Source organism: Zophobas morio, unplaced genomic scaffold (genome assembly GCF_036711695.1).
Source record: "Zophobas morio isolate AGI-343-1 ecotype UQ-CSIRO unplaced genomic scaffold, CSIRO_AGI_Zmor_V1 ptg000026l, whole genome shotgun sequence".
NCBI classification, from domain to species: Eukaryota; Metazoa; Arthropoda; class Insecta; order Coleoptera; family Tenebrionidae; genus Zophobas; species Zophobas morio.
In genome coordinates, this window is record NW_026972131.1 from 16,452,377 (window position 1) to 16,471,042 (window position 18,666).

At 40.1% G+C, this 18,666-nt stretch overlaps 1 protein-coding gene across 5 annotated transcripts in view; it reads right to left on the reverse strand.

Moving 5' to 3' along the window:
• Positions 1-677: 677 nt before the first annotated feature.
• LOC135136330 (octopamine receptor beta-2R-like) overlaps positions 678-18,666 on the reverse strand; it is a 31,011-nt gene continuing 13,022 nt past the window's right edge. For 4 of the 5 annotated variants that reach the window (XM_064065559.1, XM_064065561.1, XM_064065558.1 and 1 more), the window contains one exon: positions 678-2,954. In XM_064065559.1, coding sequence (XP_063921629.1) covers positions 1,641-2,873 — 1,233 coding nt within the window. In that variant the 5' untranslated portion in view covers positions 2,874-2,954 and the 3' untranslated portion in view covers positions 678-1,640. The remainder of the gene's footprint in view (positions 2,955-18,666) is intronic. The other variant, XM_064065562.1, reaches the window with a different exon arrangement.

Genomic DNA, 18,666 nt, shown 5'->3' on the forward strand with positions numbered 1-18,666 from the left:
CATCGTCGTTACATTTAAGCTGACTTCTTAGAGCGAAGGCGTACCTACTCGGAGAGGTTATTTCTATTGAGATTTTCTCCATAAAATAAACTGTACTTACCTGGTTTTATCGATCACGGGGGAGAATTACGTCCTGTGCGAGCTCGTATCATGGAGTGGATTAATGCTCTGTATCGCAAATAAGAGATGGATTTAATTTTTAATAACAAATGCGGGAAAGCCCTGAATTCGTTTAATCCATCTGAGCATTGTTTCGAAAAAATTCGAATCGGAAAGGGATTAAGTTACATATTGCGCGAATACATTAAACCCAAGTTAGTTGTAAAACTATAAGCTAGTGGATCTAGACTAGATCGAACTCGGCTTAGTTGAATCCAAATTCTGTTTCGAATATTCTTAGTGTAGGAAATGCGACTTTCCGACGCTAATGTTAGCCGGCACACGAAATTAAACTTGGTCGTTAACTTTAACCGTACGAGAAATTAGTCATGAACTTGGTCCGTTAAAGTAAGTTACTTACGGCGATACGATCCACCTCCGATCAAAGAGGGTTTTTTTCGTGAATAAACTTGAAAATACATAACTTTGGACCGTATTAAAAGTTGGCAAAAGTTCCGCGGGGTATGAAATCGGCAGAGATTACGTGGGTGGCAAATAAAGTACACACAGCGAAAATATTAATGTTATTTTATTGAATTCTGTCCTGTTTGTCAAAAGCAAATTGTCAGTTTACGTCGGAAGCATCTTTACAAATGTACAAACTAAACTTGGAAAATGTCAACAAACAATAAATATATTTTAAGTAAAAGAGACTATGTACAAAATACTTAAAAAACTAAAGTTTTTGGTATGCAAGCACTCAATCAACAAAATCGTCTTTAAGTGTTTTTTTCATTTTTTTTGTTTTGTACATGGAACATTTATTCTTGACATCGATTCTCAACAAGTCGATAGTTTTATTTGAACACTGATACTGTAGGGGAAGACAATACAGAAAAATATTTATACTTGTATGTGCGTTTTAACCCGACTTAAAAAATAATCAGAGTGATTCTCTTCGATGTAGACCTTCCTGTAGGTTCATTTCAAAATTTATTGCTTCTTCAAATTCACGATTGGTCGATCTTCGCTAATATTAATAATCTAATTTAATTGCACATTCTTTAAAAGTCTAAATTATGATTGTATATCGCTACAATTTGGTTTGATAGTTTGAAAAAATCTCCACATTTACACAAATGTTTACACATCGAAAAACATTTACTTCTAATTTTTACGAATATGAATTAATTCTAAATGTAGAAAAATTGTTTCTTCATTGGAGTATTTCGCAAAAATGATCAGCAGTCTTAAATTAAGTCTTCAATTCGGTAAAAATATCCTTTACAAAAGAACTCGTACAATTACACATCCATTTAAGATCGTAGAGACTACTAAAAAATAAATATAAAAAAGAACTCGTTCTGTTTGGCATTATGTACAAGGATTAGTAGCTACTAAACTAGAAGAAGTATCACACACTCTATCACGTTTCTCGCACTCGACTTACAATTAACCCAACAACTATGCAGCACCATGAAAATCGGACTAGCAGCAGACTAGAAACTAGTGGTCGTGAGTCTGCTGCTAGTTAGGTCTACTCAGAGACTCGATCCAAACTCCGAACTCCTCCTCCTATCAATGTGTTTTAAGTAAGTTTCCGAATAGATGCTTCTAGTTCTATCGTCATACCTTATCGACGGCCTTCGTATGTCAAACCTGTCTAAATCGGACGGCGGACGGCGGCACAAACTACAAAAAGCGCACTGCAACGTATTCTTGAACGCCTCCCTGAAGTCCTTGTTGAAGTAGGCGTAAATCAGCGGATTCAACGTCGAGTTGAAGTAACCGATCCAGAACAGGATGCCGACGACAGTATCCGAACACTCGCACGTCGTGCACAACGAGATCGAGACGTACCACAGGAAGAACGGCAACCAGCACAAGATGAAAGTGCCCATGATGATGCTCAAGGTCCGCGCCGCCTTGTGTTCCCTCTTCATCTTGTTGATGTTTCGCTCCTTCGTCGGAGTGTGGTGCAGGTCTTGGTTGATCTCGTGGAGGGTGAGCGTCTTCGACGAACCCCCGGAATTCGATAACATGTCGCCGTTGGTGTTGTTCTGGTGGAGCAGCAGGGCCGCCCCGTGCCGATTGTACATGTCTTTTTCTTGCTTGTTGGCCTCGCGGAAGATGGCCAGGTACATGTAGATCATGATGGTGCACGGAATCCAGAAGGACATGCTGCTGCTCACGATCGCGTACAGCTTGTTCACTTTGAATTCGCACATCTCCGGGTGCTCAGACCGGCTCTTGAGGTGCTCCTCCGTGGCGTACCATCCCATGAAGATGGGGAGAAAGCTGAGGAAGGCCGGACTTATCCACGACACTAGCAGCATAAACGCCACCACTGTCTTCGTCATGCTGAGGGCGTACCTGAGCGGCTTCACGATGGCGATGTAGCGGTCCACGCTGATGCAACACAGATGCAAGATCGAGACCGTGGAAAAGTATACGTCCAAGGAGTTCCACACGTCGCACATGAAGTAACCGAACAGCCACTCGTCGAAGATCTGCACGCTGAAGTTGAATGTCATCGCGAACATGGCGACCAGCATGTCGGCGAACGCCAAGGAGATGACGTAGTAGTTGGTGATGATGCGGAGTTTACGGTGTCGCATCACGGACACGATGACGAGCAGGTTTCCGAAGATCGAAACGATGATGATGGAGCCCATGATGGTCGCTTTCAGGACCACGATCAGGTAATGGGTCCATTCTTGGTTGGGTTTTGCGATCTGCGTCGTGGCGGTGCTGTAGAAGGTGTCGTTCTCCATGACAGATTCTTAAGCTGGATGGTCGGTTTGGAGTTTCTGCTTACGACACATGGTGCATGGCGACGGGGCGGCCGTAGGCGTCTGGAACAGAATAGCAACGGTGAGCGGTTTGCGAAACAAATCAAAAAAGCTATTTACTACTTAACAATAAGATAAGATGCGAACTTCTGTAATTAGGAAAGTTTTCATATTATCTTCGACGGTCGGGTGAGGGAAAATTGCGTCGATTTATGTTTAGGTTTATCGTAAAAGCAACAGATGTCGACTATAAATTCGCCGTACGCGTACCTATAGTCGTCGAGGGAAAATTTTAACGCAAATTGACCCCCGTTTCGAAACGCGACGTCGAGAACAAATGGAAGAATAACAGACGAGTTTATGTACGTTTATTATCATTCACAACAATATCGCTAGAAAAATATTAAATTTCTGCGACAGACGGACGGCACTCTTCTTCCCCTGAAAATTTAGGTAAGTGGAACGAAATAAATTGCTCGAATTTAACGATTTGGACGCGAATAATCAGGTCAAGAATGCTGTGGAAATCTCATCTGTCTACGTCGATTATTGAAGAAATATAAATGTGGCGTAAATCATGCTTTTCGAGCTCGAGAACTTTACAAACGCTCCAATGCTGTGTGTGACTTTTGTACGACTCGTACAAGTTGGACTCTTGTGATATGTGTGTCGGACCAAGTTCCTACGGATTCAAATGTTGAAAGAAAACTTTACCAGCCAACAATGTGCGGTTATCGTTGCGTGAACGGACGAACTTTGTTCGCTCTTAATGTTCTTATCGTTCTTGTTTTGCGATAATTTTTACTAAGAAACTGGTCGCCTCAAAATAAACCCCACTGGATTGTTTCCAACAGTTCGAAACTAGCGAACGCCCCGTTCGATTTATTCTACACGTCGTAACGCAATTTTTATCGTGCTTTTGTTTCAGCGAAAGTGTCCAATTAGAAACTCCGAAAATCGGTTGAGTAATCAACCGTGAATCTCGAATGCACCCCTGCCCAACTCCGCGAGGCCCTTCGTCCTGTCATCCTAATTAAAAATCCGTCCCGTCGTTGCATTAACTAATTACGAAATTAATTTAATCCGGCTTCTAATTAGTCGAATTTTTAATTAAAAGCGAAAAGAAGAAAGAACCGTTGCGATATCGCCGACTCAGCCACAGTAACGACTGGTGTATTGCAATTAATAAAGTTTAATTGCTTTTCTGGTAGTTTGTTGCAAATTCGATAAACGCAATTTATGGTAAAACGCGATCTAGCGTAAACTTTGCCCGCACCGAATTAAAAAGGACGATCTAGACGGTCTAGAGTGTGGCATTATCCTTGCGGCACCCATGCAAATAAAGCTCAGGTTAACCAGAATTAGCGCAGTGCGGTAGTTTGCACTTGCATAATCGCTCCGAAAGCCCGGGGTAAAAACCCCTCGCGATTACTCGATATTGATGCAACAAAGAGTGACTTCGTCTCGGCAATAGCTTTACAAGTTCGTATGTCTCCGTTATGGCATTTTCTCGTCAACCACATCCGAATGATTTAGCACTAATAGGTCGCGGAGTTACGGTATTAATATTCCAAGAACACAATGGATGCGTGTCTCAAAGGGTTTCTCATTTCATTTCCTCTCGATAATTGAGCAAAATAAATCTTTATTCGCCGTGGAGGCGGCTGCATTCCGCTAATGATTGTGTACGTGTATGAATGGTGGAGACGCGCCCATCTCCAGAGACGTTCGTGATTATAACAAGAACTCAACTATTCACAAAATTCACCCTTCGCTGCCTGAATATAAGGGGGTTAATTTGGCGAAATGTTTGTGGAAATTAAGACGGATGGCGGGGTTTAAATTGTACCAATTAGCGATTAAGTCAGATGTTAGAGCCTCTGGCGGGGACCTGTTTCACCCCTCCCCACCCGTAAGGGTGGGAGCCAGAGCCACCCCCACCTTGGAACACAGGGTAGCATTCATTCTTAATTCTTAACTCATTCATACACATTCAATTCACAATTCTCAATTCGTAACTAACATTCAACTATCTCGACCGCACGGTCACATAATATTCTATTCTTATCATTCTTATTTATCATAACACTTGTCACTAGCAATATACATTTATCTTACTGTTCGCTGGTCTTATTCATTTATACAAACTTCGACATGGTCCTTCGAGCCGGGTTAGCGACAGAATAACAGTGGTAGTGATAAGTGTAATTCTCAACATATCATTCATCGGCTGGAATTCAGCAAAGTAGTTATCAAAACATCACCCAGAAATCATCCGCGCAGTGTTCAACTATCGGTGACGACCGCGAGTGCTGTGCAAAATCCTCAAGTATCATTCAGCGTCAGCCAAGATAATTCTATCCAGGAATCCAGGATTCCAGGTAAGCTTTAATTCTGTTTGGTTGGTGTAATACATTATTCTCGTACTCAAGATGGTGGTAATCCAAGACAATACTTTTGTTAAATTTTCAATTCTTCTCAGCGAAATAGATTCACATTCTAATTTTATATCAAATGTTGCAAATCATCAAAAAAGAGGCCACTTAAAGCGTCGATATGAAGACGTACAGCGAATTTATTCAGAATTACAAATGCTGGTAGTTCAGCAAAAATCCGAAACAATGGTAGTCCCGAATGACACGAGTAACACGGAAACGATCAAGCCTATAATTTATAATATCCGAGACGTGCTAAATTATATTCAAAAAATATCCGAATTATATAATGTTCTCATTGAAAAAACTAATCCATTGTGTACTTTCTCGAATTCATGTAAGATAAACACTAACGTACCAACCACGGATCTGGAAAAAACTTGTCAAAATTTAAAGCCTTTAAAGGTACACAAATTAAGAAATGGAGAACCCATCAAAATTCACAAAACCCATTTCAATGCTCTACGTAAATTGAGTTTCACTATTGGTAAAAAATCCCCTCTTGATTCCGTTATTTCAAAAACTCCTAGTATAATATCAAATCGTTCAAAATTTCCAAATTCAACACCGAATGAAGATAAAAATCATCCTGTTAATGATTGTTACAAGTCCGAAGGCGTATCTCAAATTAATTTAGATAAAACTTCTAATGCAGAGTCATCTACCGCACTAGACAAAGTAAAAAGTCTTACAGTTAATTCGAAAAACTGTGACTTATTGTTAGTTTGTAATCAATTTAAATGTAGATCGCAATGTTTATGTAAATCCGTAGACTCGAATATTAAAGACAATACGTCAAACGTAGTAATACTCGACAAGAAAAAACATTCCGAAAATGCCATACCCAAAATAATAAGTCATTTCAGTAAAAACCCACCGGTGCTTCAAAATACCGCGCTGAGGTTGATTCTTAGCGGCAATTTTGCGTATTTAAAAAACAATACTTCCCATCATCACAAAATTAGTTCAGCCCAAATTATTTCTCGGTTTTTGGAAGTTGAAACCGTCAAAACCGGAAGCAGGTCATTAAGCAAAGGGTTTAAAAGCGATCTTTGTGCAACCCCTTTTCAGTATACTACCACAGGCCATTCACCCGATGGCTATTTCATGGTCAAACACCCCTTTTCGAAAAATCAGCCGCAATTAGAGAATTTTGCAGAAATGCACCCAAACTGGCTATTATCAGTCGAGAAAAGGTTGGGCCATTCCACAGTCCCTTATTTCGAAAATCTACCTAAATTAGGAAATTCCCCAGAACTCGCTCTCCAACTATTATTGTTAGCAGAGGGACGTGATCATAAACATAACGAGGGTTTTATTGTCTCTCAAAGGAAGTACCTAGACCTTGTGCACCTGAAGGTACTTAACGAAAATTCGTTAAATAATTCCATTTACCTGCAACACAATTATGTTTTAAATCTTTACATTTCTGCCACTAAACTCTGCGTGGTTGCTGACCGTTTAAATCTTAGTTCAAAAAGTTTAAATATGAATAGCCGGAAGTATAACGAAATTACTGATAAAAACCATCTTGAGGGCGAGGGCGTGTATGCGCTCACTGTCAGGGTTAAAGCCGTCCTGAATTCGCGCCTTTCGAAGCCTCTGTCCAGCGACCGCAATAATTTGGTCGCATTTATACCTGGCCAGTGCCTCTTTCGGCCAGCCATCAACTGGTCCCTCAGGAAAAGACCACGCCGTCGTTCCCATCAACAGGCCATCCCTTGGCACCTCATCCACGCTTACCATCAACACTTCTGGAAGTCGTGGTATCTCGAATATTTGACCACACTGAAAGGCAGGTTAGGGTGGCAAAGGCCATCTTCCAACGTTCCAGGAATGGCAAGATGGGTCCTCGTGAAGGAGGAGAAATTTCCGCGTCTACAGTGGAGGTTAGGACGCGGCCCTCCAACATCATTTTGGAAAGGAAGTGGTGGGGTGTGTAGTGTCGGTGAAGTGCAAAAGATAATTTCGCAATCGCATGCATTATCATTCTATTTAACCATATTGCATACATCTTGTCAATTTGTTATTAGCATCTCCTTGTTGGTTTATTGTATTATGTACATTAATTCATATTTATATTGTTATATCCATTCGCCATATTATTCACTCCTCGTATTATTCATTGATTCGGTACGTTATAATTGTTGTAAATTTACTTTTAGGTCTATTGTAAATATTGTGTATTCACTGATATTGTACACATGTAATTTGTCTTAGATATCTTTTTTTTTAAGTTTAATGCGTTTCTTCATGTTCATTGCTTTCTGTAACAATATCCATCCCATTCATGTAATTTCATTTGTATTTATCATTCTAATATTCCATATAGTTTATTTCTGGTCTTAAAACAATGTAATTGTTTCAAGGCGGGGGGTTATGTTAGAGCCTCTGGCGGGGACCTGTTTCACCCCTCCCCACCCGTAAGGGTGGGAGCCAGAGCCACCCCCACCTTGGAACACAGGGTAGCATTCATTCTTAATTCTTAACTCATTCATACACATTCAATTCACAATTCTCAATTCGTAACTAACATTCAACTATCTCGACCGCACGGTCACATAATATTCTATTCTTATCATTCTTATTTATCATAACACTTGTCACTAGCAATATACATTTATCTTACTGTTCGCTGGTCTTATTCATTTATACAAACTTCGACATCAGACGTGGGATTACTTTCGTTTGCTTCAACCCCAAGTCGATTAGATGCAATAACCGGACGATTGTCTTTAAATCGTATTATAGCACGCCGATGTTTGGTTAGGAATCCCGTTGAGATTAACGAAGGCGAACTCGAGCTGAGAGTTATTATAACATGGCGAGCCGACCGCGAGAAACTTAATCGTCGCCGCGAACGGAAAAGTAAATTCGTTTGTTTAGGAGCCATTGAAACCGACCAATTGTAATCGCACATAGTTCTCCATTGTAGCATCGCTTAAGGTAAAACAGAGCAAAAGGGGAAAGTCCTGTGGCAGATACCAGAGTGCGGAGCGAATGTTGAAATTTCATACTAATCGGTGAAAATTATATCGTTTTAATGAAAACGAGATCAAAAAACAATCCTCATCCACATAGAGTAAAAATGACAGTAAAAGATTTTCTTTGATATTCGCCTCCAATTTTTTATCTTTAAGATTTCCGGCAATTACAGTTTCTCTTCAAACAACCAAACTATTCTCCGATTCCATCAAGCACATAAAATTTCTTCGGCCGTTCCGTGGATCAATGGCTTTCCCCCCATCACCGTAGTCCCACGTAAAGATCTTCAGCATCTTGATTTATTTTAAAGCTATTAAACGTAATATCGCCCCGAACGTGACGCTTTTTTATTAGATAGTTATCCAACTTTGCCACTTTCCACAAAAAACTTCCCAAAGTTAGATAATTTAATTATTAATTTGCTCCTACCCACGAACACTAATAACTGTAAACTCACGACGCTCAACTCTTAATTAAATGTCAGTCTGCACGAGGAATTTCTTTATTTGGCAGAAACATTGTCTTGGAATTCTTTGAACGGGGTACTTAACCTCCGCATCCCTCACAGATAATTTAATAGTACAAAGGACGTCGAAACAGTGACCAAAACGACGAAGAAATCCGGCCAAAACGTTCGCCCCATTTATTTTATAGCGCCATATCGAGTTATTTATAACGGACGAAAAACTTAGTTGACATAAATACATTGGCAGGATGCTCAAGTTCGACCTAATAATAGGAATCACCTGCTATTTTCTTCGACTCGAGGGCCAAAGACCAGGATTAAGCGCGACACTGTTCCAAGTTCAGGCGTAGGGCCATCAGTGGTAGATGTAGCTATGATTTTACTGTGAGGTAGTTAAAACAGCTAAACACGATTTTGTTCGGTTCGCACCTTTTTAACTAACGACTTCACATACAGGTTAAACAATCATTTCATACGTGCACGAAACGAAGCGCTCGTACTCGACGTTTCACCATCAAATAAACCATTTTTCTGTACAATCGTTCACCCCACATCACGTGAGTTAGCACTGTTGAGAGCGAAACCGTAATAAACGATATTTAATATTTTATGATTGCTAATTATGTTTTCTCCGCAGAGGCAATTCGCAATGAACGGGAAAGTTCTAAACTGCGCTGTGCTCCCCGTTAACATTCAGCTCGTGTCCCTGCTAGTGCCCAAATTCCGCCAAACCCTCTCTTTACGGAATAATTAAACTAGTTTAAACTCCCAACGTGATTTAAATCCAACCAAAATACTTCCCTCTTTTCCACGGGAACTGCCATCTGAAAAATTCCAATTTGTCGTTCGCTCAAAATTACTCGAGAAGTTTAATCAAAGCAGCTAATTAAGCCACACAACCATTCAAGTCGCTATTTTATTTCAACTTTGAATACTACAAGGCTTACCACCGTATTGACACTGAAAACCAGGTTTACCCGCAATTCAGAATGTAACGACTCAATTCAACTCGTGTTTGACCAGTTCTATTAATGTAGGTGGATGCGTATATGTATTTCCTCTTTTGTTAACGACCGCTAAAGGCTTCCGGCTATCAGGACTTTCCGACGATTCATCTCTCACAACCGTGACCCCTAAGATAAGGATCCATTGAACCGTACTTTTTCCATTTCGGAAAAACATACCCAAACTGATGCCCTCCCTACAATTAAGGGCGGCACGGAAATCGAAATTTTACGTGCGATTAGTGGAGCGAATTTTTTTTTCGTTGTAAGTAATTATGAGGCAATTTACCGAAGATGCGTACCACCTGTACCAGCTATCGAGTTGTGAGTTTACGATTTGGAGTTTATGAGCTGGCGAAGTGGGAAAGTAGAAATTAATTGTGTTCAACAAATTTGGGATTGTACGGTCGCTAAATATCACAATAAAAGTTATGGCCTAAACGAATTGGTAAGTGTAATAATAATAATAATAATGAGGCAAGTTGATATTACACATTATTTATTTGAGGCAATAATATAGCGACAAAAGCACAGGTTCTCAATTTTTCTAGACAAATTTTAGAAGCGATACTTGCGATCAAAGTTTTGCTTCTAGAAAATAGTATCTGCAGTGAAAAACAGATAGAAGAATAAAAATTAGATACGGAATAACAAAAAATGATCTAACATGGAAATTTTCTTACCCATATTATGAAGAAACATGTAATACTGATCGCTCACACCAACGAATGTGTTTTCCCATTTTGCCTTGGGACAATTTTACCACTTTACTGTATTGTTAAGAAACAAAAGAAGGGTGTGTATCATCCTGTTCCCACAGTGACTACAAGAGTTGTAATTTTTTGTGGTTTATCCTCTCGTTGTTACTAGAATAGGAAGCTGTTCTTTCAAATTCGGACTAATTTAGCTTGTAGGAAGGGATGTGGTCATGGTGCTGTTGTTACTACCACCGCAAACTTCCGCGTTCGGCGTTTACACAGCGCTCGAATTCCGTAACATCGTCGCCCAAAGGAGCCGCACATATCGAAATAGCAGTTATTTTGTATTCATTGCCAATTTATCAACTTTACAGAAGTCGTTTCATCGCATGAAATATTTCCACTGCGCATCCATTTCGCCCCGAAACCGCAAATTAATACGGGCTTCGTGTATCCACCTTTTGGACGCAGTTTTCTGGCAATCTTTCGCCATTTCCCTGTCCGTGATTCGTGAAAAGCGCATCACTGTGTCATTGCCGTGCGTGTCTCTGTCGGAAGCGTACAAATATTTGATGTCCGGTACGATCCTGCGAGAGTAACTTCGATTAGGTCTTTGCAGCCAATCGATTCAAATCCGGAGGCACGTCCACGTCGTCGCTATCTGTTCCGTCCGATCAAACATATCGCGGGACCTTTTGACTGAAACTATAAGCAAAACGCTTACGCAACCCGGACAATTACAGGCCGCTATATTAAATCATCGCGTTGGGGATATGCCAAAACAGGTGTGTTTTTGCTCGGTTGCCTTCGTCATTGAACGAAAATAACAATGTTATTCACGAGAGAAAATATTAAGTGAAAAATGCAGCACGAATGCAACCGACGGTGCACGAAAGTGAATGGGTCGGATGTTGGTGGTTTCCTGCGAGGAGAGAGCTTATTTTCTGTCTGGAAAATTTTATCCTTGCGAGCGCATTGCGGTATTTAACGCACGACGAGCTTCCACGCCCGGAAGGATCGCGTTTTCATTTGTCTTCGTGGCCCAGAAAAGAAAAAACTTCAGAGACTGAAATTATTTTTAATTAATTGCGGACGTGAATGTGCCAGGTCCGCGATTTAAATAACCTGATTTTGCTATTTGTTGGCCTCGAGTGCAATTAGAATTGACAAACGATCAACGAAAGGGGGATTTTCTGTAAATCGGAACATATAAAATTACACCAGTTGGTTGCTAATTACAAAAAAGGTGCAGCTGGATTACGTTATGTCTGCTAGCTTAATCGCTAAATTTTCTTCTATGCTTTGCAGTAGACGCACAAACAGAGAGGCAAACCGACAGAAGGGAAAAACAATCCAACTTGCTCAGTGAGAAAAAGCAAAATGTTGAATACGTAATGGTCTACCTTCAAGCTTATAGTATTATCGCACAGAAAGAAGTTTTGACTCAGTCGTTGTGCATCTTGTCGAGGCACGTCTCTGTTGATTTTTACAATTTATTTCGTCCTCGAACCTTGTTCAAAAATTCCTAGCATCCCTGTACGAGAAACGCAAAAACGGGAATCGCATAAAGTGTTTATCTCCCAACCTTTATACTTTATTGAAAAGCTATGTTAGTTGGAAAGTTGAAACATTCCGTCTGGGAGCCTTTCCAACCCGTAACGTCTCTCGAAACTTTCTTATTGGCAATATGAACACCGCTATTTTATCCGAATTATGTAGTTACCCCAGCACTGATTACAATTGCAAATAGGGTCTTTTCAGAGGTGTAATAGTCGAATCCAATTACGTTACACAATCGAACACAATCGTCAGGAAGTAAACAACTCGGAACAATTTCGAACAAGGCTGCGGTATTATCGGGGTGATTCATGCTAATTAAGGCCCGGGTTCAAGAGATAAACGTAAAAGTGACCACATCCACGTCGGTTATCTTCGGATTCGGCGTGCCGAGAATAAAGTATAAGCCAGTGGAAAGGTATAATCCCGCAAATTTTTACTAGCGCACTTCTTATTTGACTCCCGGAAAAAGAATCATATCTTACGTGCCAAAAATTCGCAGCTATAAAAAAAGCGTACTGATTTTGTTAAAGAGCACAACTGGACTTCTAGCAAATTTTATAGCAAAGTTAACATGATAATGAATAAGAGCAATTTGTACGAAGTAACCCGAGAGGGTTGAAATAGTTCGACGAGGATGGTAAACGACGCAGAAAAGTAAAAAAATTGCAACACATCGTTCATACGGCGACAAAAAATCCTAAATTAGAGACTATTATTACATGAACCTACCCAACGCTATTTTTGGTAGGTACTCAAATGGCTCTATGCTCGCAGGTCAGTTTCTGAAAGAGAAAAAAAGTGCGAGCACTAAAACAAAGCGCCATTTTGTACCACAGTCTTCAGATGTTAAAAAAATATTCCAAATGTGGCACGTGATATATTTCTAGGTGTCAATCGCAGCTAATATCGATGCTAAACAATAGCGGCTACACATCACTGCTATGAATATTTAACACGATCTTTACTGTCTCGCAGCACACGCTTCGATTTTAATTAATTTGCATGCGAAAGTGATTATATTTGCAAACGTGCCAGTCGATTAAGAGTCGAAACCTCCGTATATTTTTGGATCACGTAGTTCTGAAGAGATTGTCTGATATTTTAGACCCTACCGGGGTTGGGAGACGTGAACCGGGGATTGATTGTTTCGACTGTGAAAAAGTTTTAGACTAAGTAAATTTACAAAGTTTAGTGAGGAGGAACGGAGCAGATAATACGTGCAGCCGATATTTCGATTGAAATTTTATTAGCGAATAAATTTGGCTATAAAAATTTTTATGTTTCGAGAAGTGCGTTAAAATCGGGAAGATACACGTGCAGCGAAAGCGCCGGTTTGTTAAACGAAGCTATAATTGCATGTGTGTGGCACAGAATTCAATTTGTAGGATTATTCGCGACGAGCTCGTAGAGGAAACTCTATTTATTTAAACTGTGATTCACGACAGTAATCTGAGTAACATCTTATTTGTTGGTTTTTAATAACGTTACAATGTCAGGAAAGTCCCATTCCGTGCTGTATTTTTCTAAGGTTTTCCTTCACGTGTGTTTCCGATTCGTTAACTAGAGAAGAATTGACGATTTATTCGAACCTGTTTTCTTTGTGAGCAAAGTTATTTTTTCTTATTTAACAATAGTCTTTCAGAAATTTAAATTATAAGATTTTTGAGACAGAATACCAGTATAACAAATGCCGCTTCCTTAAAAAAAAATAAAATTTGATTTTGCGATTTTTTTATGATACCCCTATAAATTAAAAAGGTATAGGTAATACTAGGCACAATATAAGAAGAAAAAAGGTCGATGAAGCAATCGAATCCGCGAATATTTTGTTGCAAGTTGGCCACAACGCCGGTGAGTGGTTGAAAAGTTTGTTATAAGTACGATTTGATTTTTTTGCCAAAATTTGAATGCCGAAGACATAAAATTCCAGGCCGATTCATAAACCACAGGTACAGGAGTATGATATTTTATAAAATTGGTGTTTCCTTTTCCTTGTCCACCTTCATTCTGGCTGAACAATATCAGAACATTAGGTGGATAATAACCGAAACTACCGAATCTCCACTTAAATTATCGTAAAAATGCCAAGGAAAATCGTCGTCACACACATTTAGAACTTTTGGCGTGAGAATAGCATTTATTTCGAGATTAGAGAGTATTAACAAAAATCTGTTTACTCATCTCGTTTGGGAAGCTGATGACGTCATGTCAAGAAATGTTCGAGTGCCTAAATCTTTATAGAAACAAATGTCGTCAAGTTTTTTCTATTACACTGTTTCTCGGTCAGTTGGGCAATTTTTCAACTCACTCCCGTACTAGCTGACGATAGAATTTTGAGTTTAAAACATCTAACGAAACGTAAACAAAACCATGTTTTGTAGAAACATTTCAACCGTACATAAACAGGTGCCAATGAATTTTTCGTTATTTGCATTAACCTCCGAAAGAGTTTATTACTCCCGTCGACCCGTCGAAATCCTGGCTCCGCTCGTCCTTTGTTCTCTTAATTGCTTGAGTTGTCTCGATGCCTCCTCGACGATGTTTTTCACTTACCGCCGCTACCTCGTAATCGTCGAGGAAGTCTCGAAGGCAACCGTCCACCATATTATCTAGGTTCAAGGACTGCGTCCGCACACATCCATTTATTCATAAGCTGTTATTAAAATTGTTTGTTTCAATTACTCCCATAACAAATAATAATAACAGTGATAAACTTGGCCAGATGGTGATTTTTCTTTTTCCCGTCGACGAAACCGTCGCGGCTGTTCCAATTGAGTACTCATTACGTGCTATAATTAGACACATGAGGCGGCTTTTTTTCATTCATTTGGGACGATTAGTGAATTTTATTAATTTGACTCGACGTGTTAAATAAATAGATCCCGAAATAACTGCTCGGATAATTGCGCGCTTTTACAACCGCAAATATTTGAAATTTTTCGAAAGTAGCAAAATCGACACCCCCAAGGCCGTTATTATTTTTAAATGGACGTGACTGTGATGTTCTTTGTTCGAAACATCCCGACTTGACATAGTTGTAAGCGCACCTATTTATAACTGGCAACAGTACTGGTTTGCCAAAATGGGTTCTAATTAAAAGTTATTGAACGTTTTATGGTCTCATTTAAATTTACATTGTTCGTCGTCCCTTTTTTTCCGTTGTTTACAGCAACGTTTGCGGTGCGTAATTAAGAAATTAAACGGTAATTGCGTTTGACGAACGTGCGATATTCACTTTGTTGCAACAAGCTATAAATTTCCCATTATGATGCAACAACCTCCCTATTAATAGCCCAAGGGTAGATTGAAATTAATAGCTACATAATCTGAGATCACACGAGAAGGGCGCTTTGATAAGCACGCATGGGATGGACCGTACACAATATACCTACCACTAGAGCAATAGAATTGGCGGGAAATCTAACCACTATCACTTTCAGCAAGGATGTGCTCGTAACGCTTAAAATGTGCAATGTGGTGTAAACAAGGCGAGTTTATTTTTACGGGAACATAAAATTCACAGTATAAACAAACGCAAGTTCAAATTAACTATACAATTTATAGGTAGATGTCTGGGGTATTTTGATGGGGTTTTATGGAACTTAAGTGGTGCTGCATACTCGAGCGTCAGTTTGGTTTTGATGCTATTTTTACTTATTTTTACTTTAAAAGGGAAAACTGATCATCTCATCTCAAGAAATTATAAAATAAATCTTTATTGAAAAATCTGCGTACGTAAATATTTCTTCCCTGGCTTCCGCCTCGAGAGAATGGAATATACAAACAGAGAATTGAAAACCCGCCCGTTCCTCTGGCCAACATGCGATACTTAAAAAAATGCAAATAAAAAAACGTCTTCCAACTAAGTACATATATTTCGTGCACAAAATGGCCACGATCTGAGTGATGGTGAACTGCATTCTACAACACATTTTTCTCCACTCTATACACGACAACCTGCCGCAAACTTCTCATCGATAATCCCTTGTTCGCAAGCTTTAAACCGACCGTTCAGACCCCTCGTCTGTTTATTTAATCAAATTCAGGAGGGGTTTCCGGTGCACTTGCTTGTGCGGCGACACAAACCCTCCGAAGCCGACTTTCTTTTACGTGCTGTCGGTTAATTTTCACCCCATTCGCGAAAAAACTACCTAATTAATATTTACCATGCGGCTGCTGCGAGTTTAAACAGTCGATTTCTATGCGCATCGAACGGAGCTTCCGATTTTTTTTTATTTAAAAATGTAAATTGAAGAGGAACGAGGACGGGGGTGATATAATATAGCCAATTTCGTCGTTTGAAATATGAAGCAATTTTGCTCATTTTTTTCTCGTTTGTTACAGGCGGTGTGGGAGTCGGAACAGCCCAGTTTTTGAGGTAAGTGGGTATTACGCAAGGGTGTATATTCGGTCCAGTGTTGTTCGAAATGCCCGATTCTAAAAACGAGAAATCCACCGCGTCGTTTCACCTTATCAGAACACTAAAAGTCCTTGGATTTGCGCAAAAACTACCGCCGTCCGATAACAATAAAAGTTATTATTCTCTTTTTGTTGTTCGTTAAGTGTTTGTAAATGCGTTGCGATAACGTCCTTAAAAATAGATTTTCTTATAACCTCTAGCGTAATAAGGGAGCCATTAAGAATTCGCCGCGATAACCGATGATTTAACGGCGTTAGCCTGCAGGACGTGGATCCTGGCGGGTGCACGTGTTCACCGTGGTTTAATATCGCATACGTCCCAAGGGATTAATTATGAAATCTATAACGATGGCCGTCTCGACACCTATAAATCGAAACATTTTTATTTGGTAGTTTTTATCACTAAACCCAGGGTTTGATTACCAAATCCGAAATTCCCACAAAAATGGAACGTTGCGGATAACGTGACCGACTTTACCGAATCTGTGGTCCTAAATAATAGAACATGCTGTCAGTGTCAGTTTTTATTATGATTGTAATGCGTTTTCGCGATGTTCGATCATGTCACTCTGTCAAAGTTGCTTGCTTAATAATAAATGAAGAGGAGTGAAGTTTACAAGTTCATCCATCGTGTATGTTAGGGCGTGCGAGTTTGTAAAAATTATTGCATTCACTTAGCAGGGGAGGGACGCGATAAATCTTGGTAAATGTTAAGGGATGACCTTTGGAACGAGGCTATTTTTCGGGCGTGGGCCTCATGGATCTTTTAAACGTTTTTGGTTTTAGCCTGTGTTTGTCCCAACTTTCCGCCGGTTTTAAACGAGTTTCTTTCATTCACGTTTACGTTCCAGACCTAAGCACATAAAGAGCGATTATAAATGTTTGGCCATCGAAGTCGCTCACATTCGTGCCGCAGGATTGGCGCAAAACGATTACGGTCTTAAATACCTTAAATGGAACGACGAATGAACATTTACAATCAATCACTCTTTATGCGCACTATTAACCATCAGAAATTAATCAGAATGCAAGATGTACAAGTTCTAGTTTAGCAGAAATCACGACAAGACGCTGCGTCATTTTTAGTCAGACTTTTATTAGAATATTTTTGTGGTTACCCCGTGAATACTGCCTCCATTAATTTTCTTCGCACAAATCGCAGGTTAAATCCGTCGATTTAACCTACCGAGTCAAAGCCGCCCCCTTAGAACTAAATCAAATTAGTGCCAAGATTCATTAAACCGAGACGGCCGGAATCGGAGAAAGTTTACTTTGAAGAAAACATGTTTACATCAAGGTCTCCCAAAACCGGCCGGGTGCGCCAAAACATAATTATTTTATTCCACTCAAAAATCATCTAGTCATTTAATATCTCCGTGATTGATGCGGAAACGTGTTTACCTTTACACCATCGAAAAAATCCGAATCAAAAATAAACTGAAGTAGGTGAACGTGACGCAAACACCAGAGAGAATCTCCCGAAGTCGAGCAGTCCGTTCTTCGTTAACGATCTCGATTAACTCGCGAGATCTTTCCTGTCGCCCGCGTTAATCACTGATAAGGTAAAAAAGGCATTGCGTTCCGATCTCGTTCGTAGTAATCTCGATCTCGCCACCTCCGCAAAGCCTTCAAACAGCCTTCAATCAGCGTAAGCCACTGCGGCATTATTCATGAAAATCGCTGAAAACTGTCCGAATCGGATCGGAATTTTGTTTCCCGCGAAGAAGAAAGTTCGTGCTCTGAGCACATAAAGGAAATAATATTTTTAAAAGCGCATTATTTCGACTATGATACCACGGGCAATAAATCTACCGGCTCAGGTCCTGTTAGATCCTCGGGATTCCTAAAGCCCCAGCGAACCCCGTGGGTGGCGGCCATTAGAGACGGTACGGCTCTACCAACCAGGATTTCCAGTTCTAAATTCGGCCGTGAGGAATTACCTATCTGTCTCTCGCTTCTTCCTGTACGTTTTAATGTCTAATTCAGACAGAAATTCCGAGGAACAAGGGAAAAAAGACATCAGGGAATCGCGAAAGCGGTGCACTGTGAGTTGCAAAAGAGATTTAGGAGTGGGTCGACTGCACCACGATTTCAGCAGGATTATTTATTAATGGGGTGGCTGTGAAGGAACTGCATCGCTTTGAGATCTTTGCGGTAGAGTGGTTAGTCTCGATTTGGTGGTTTCGACTCGGCAAAGGGGATCAAAAT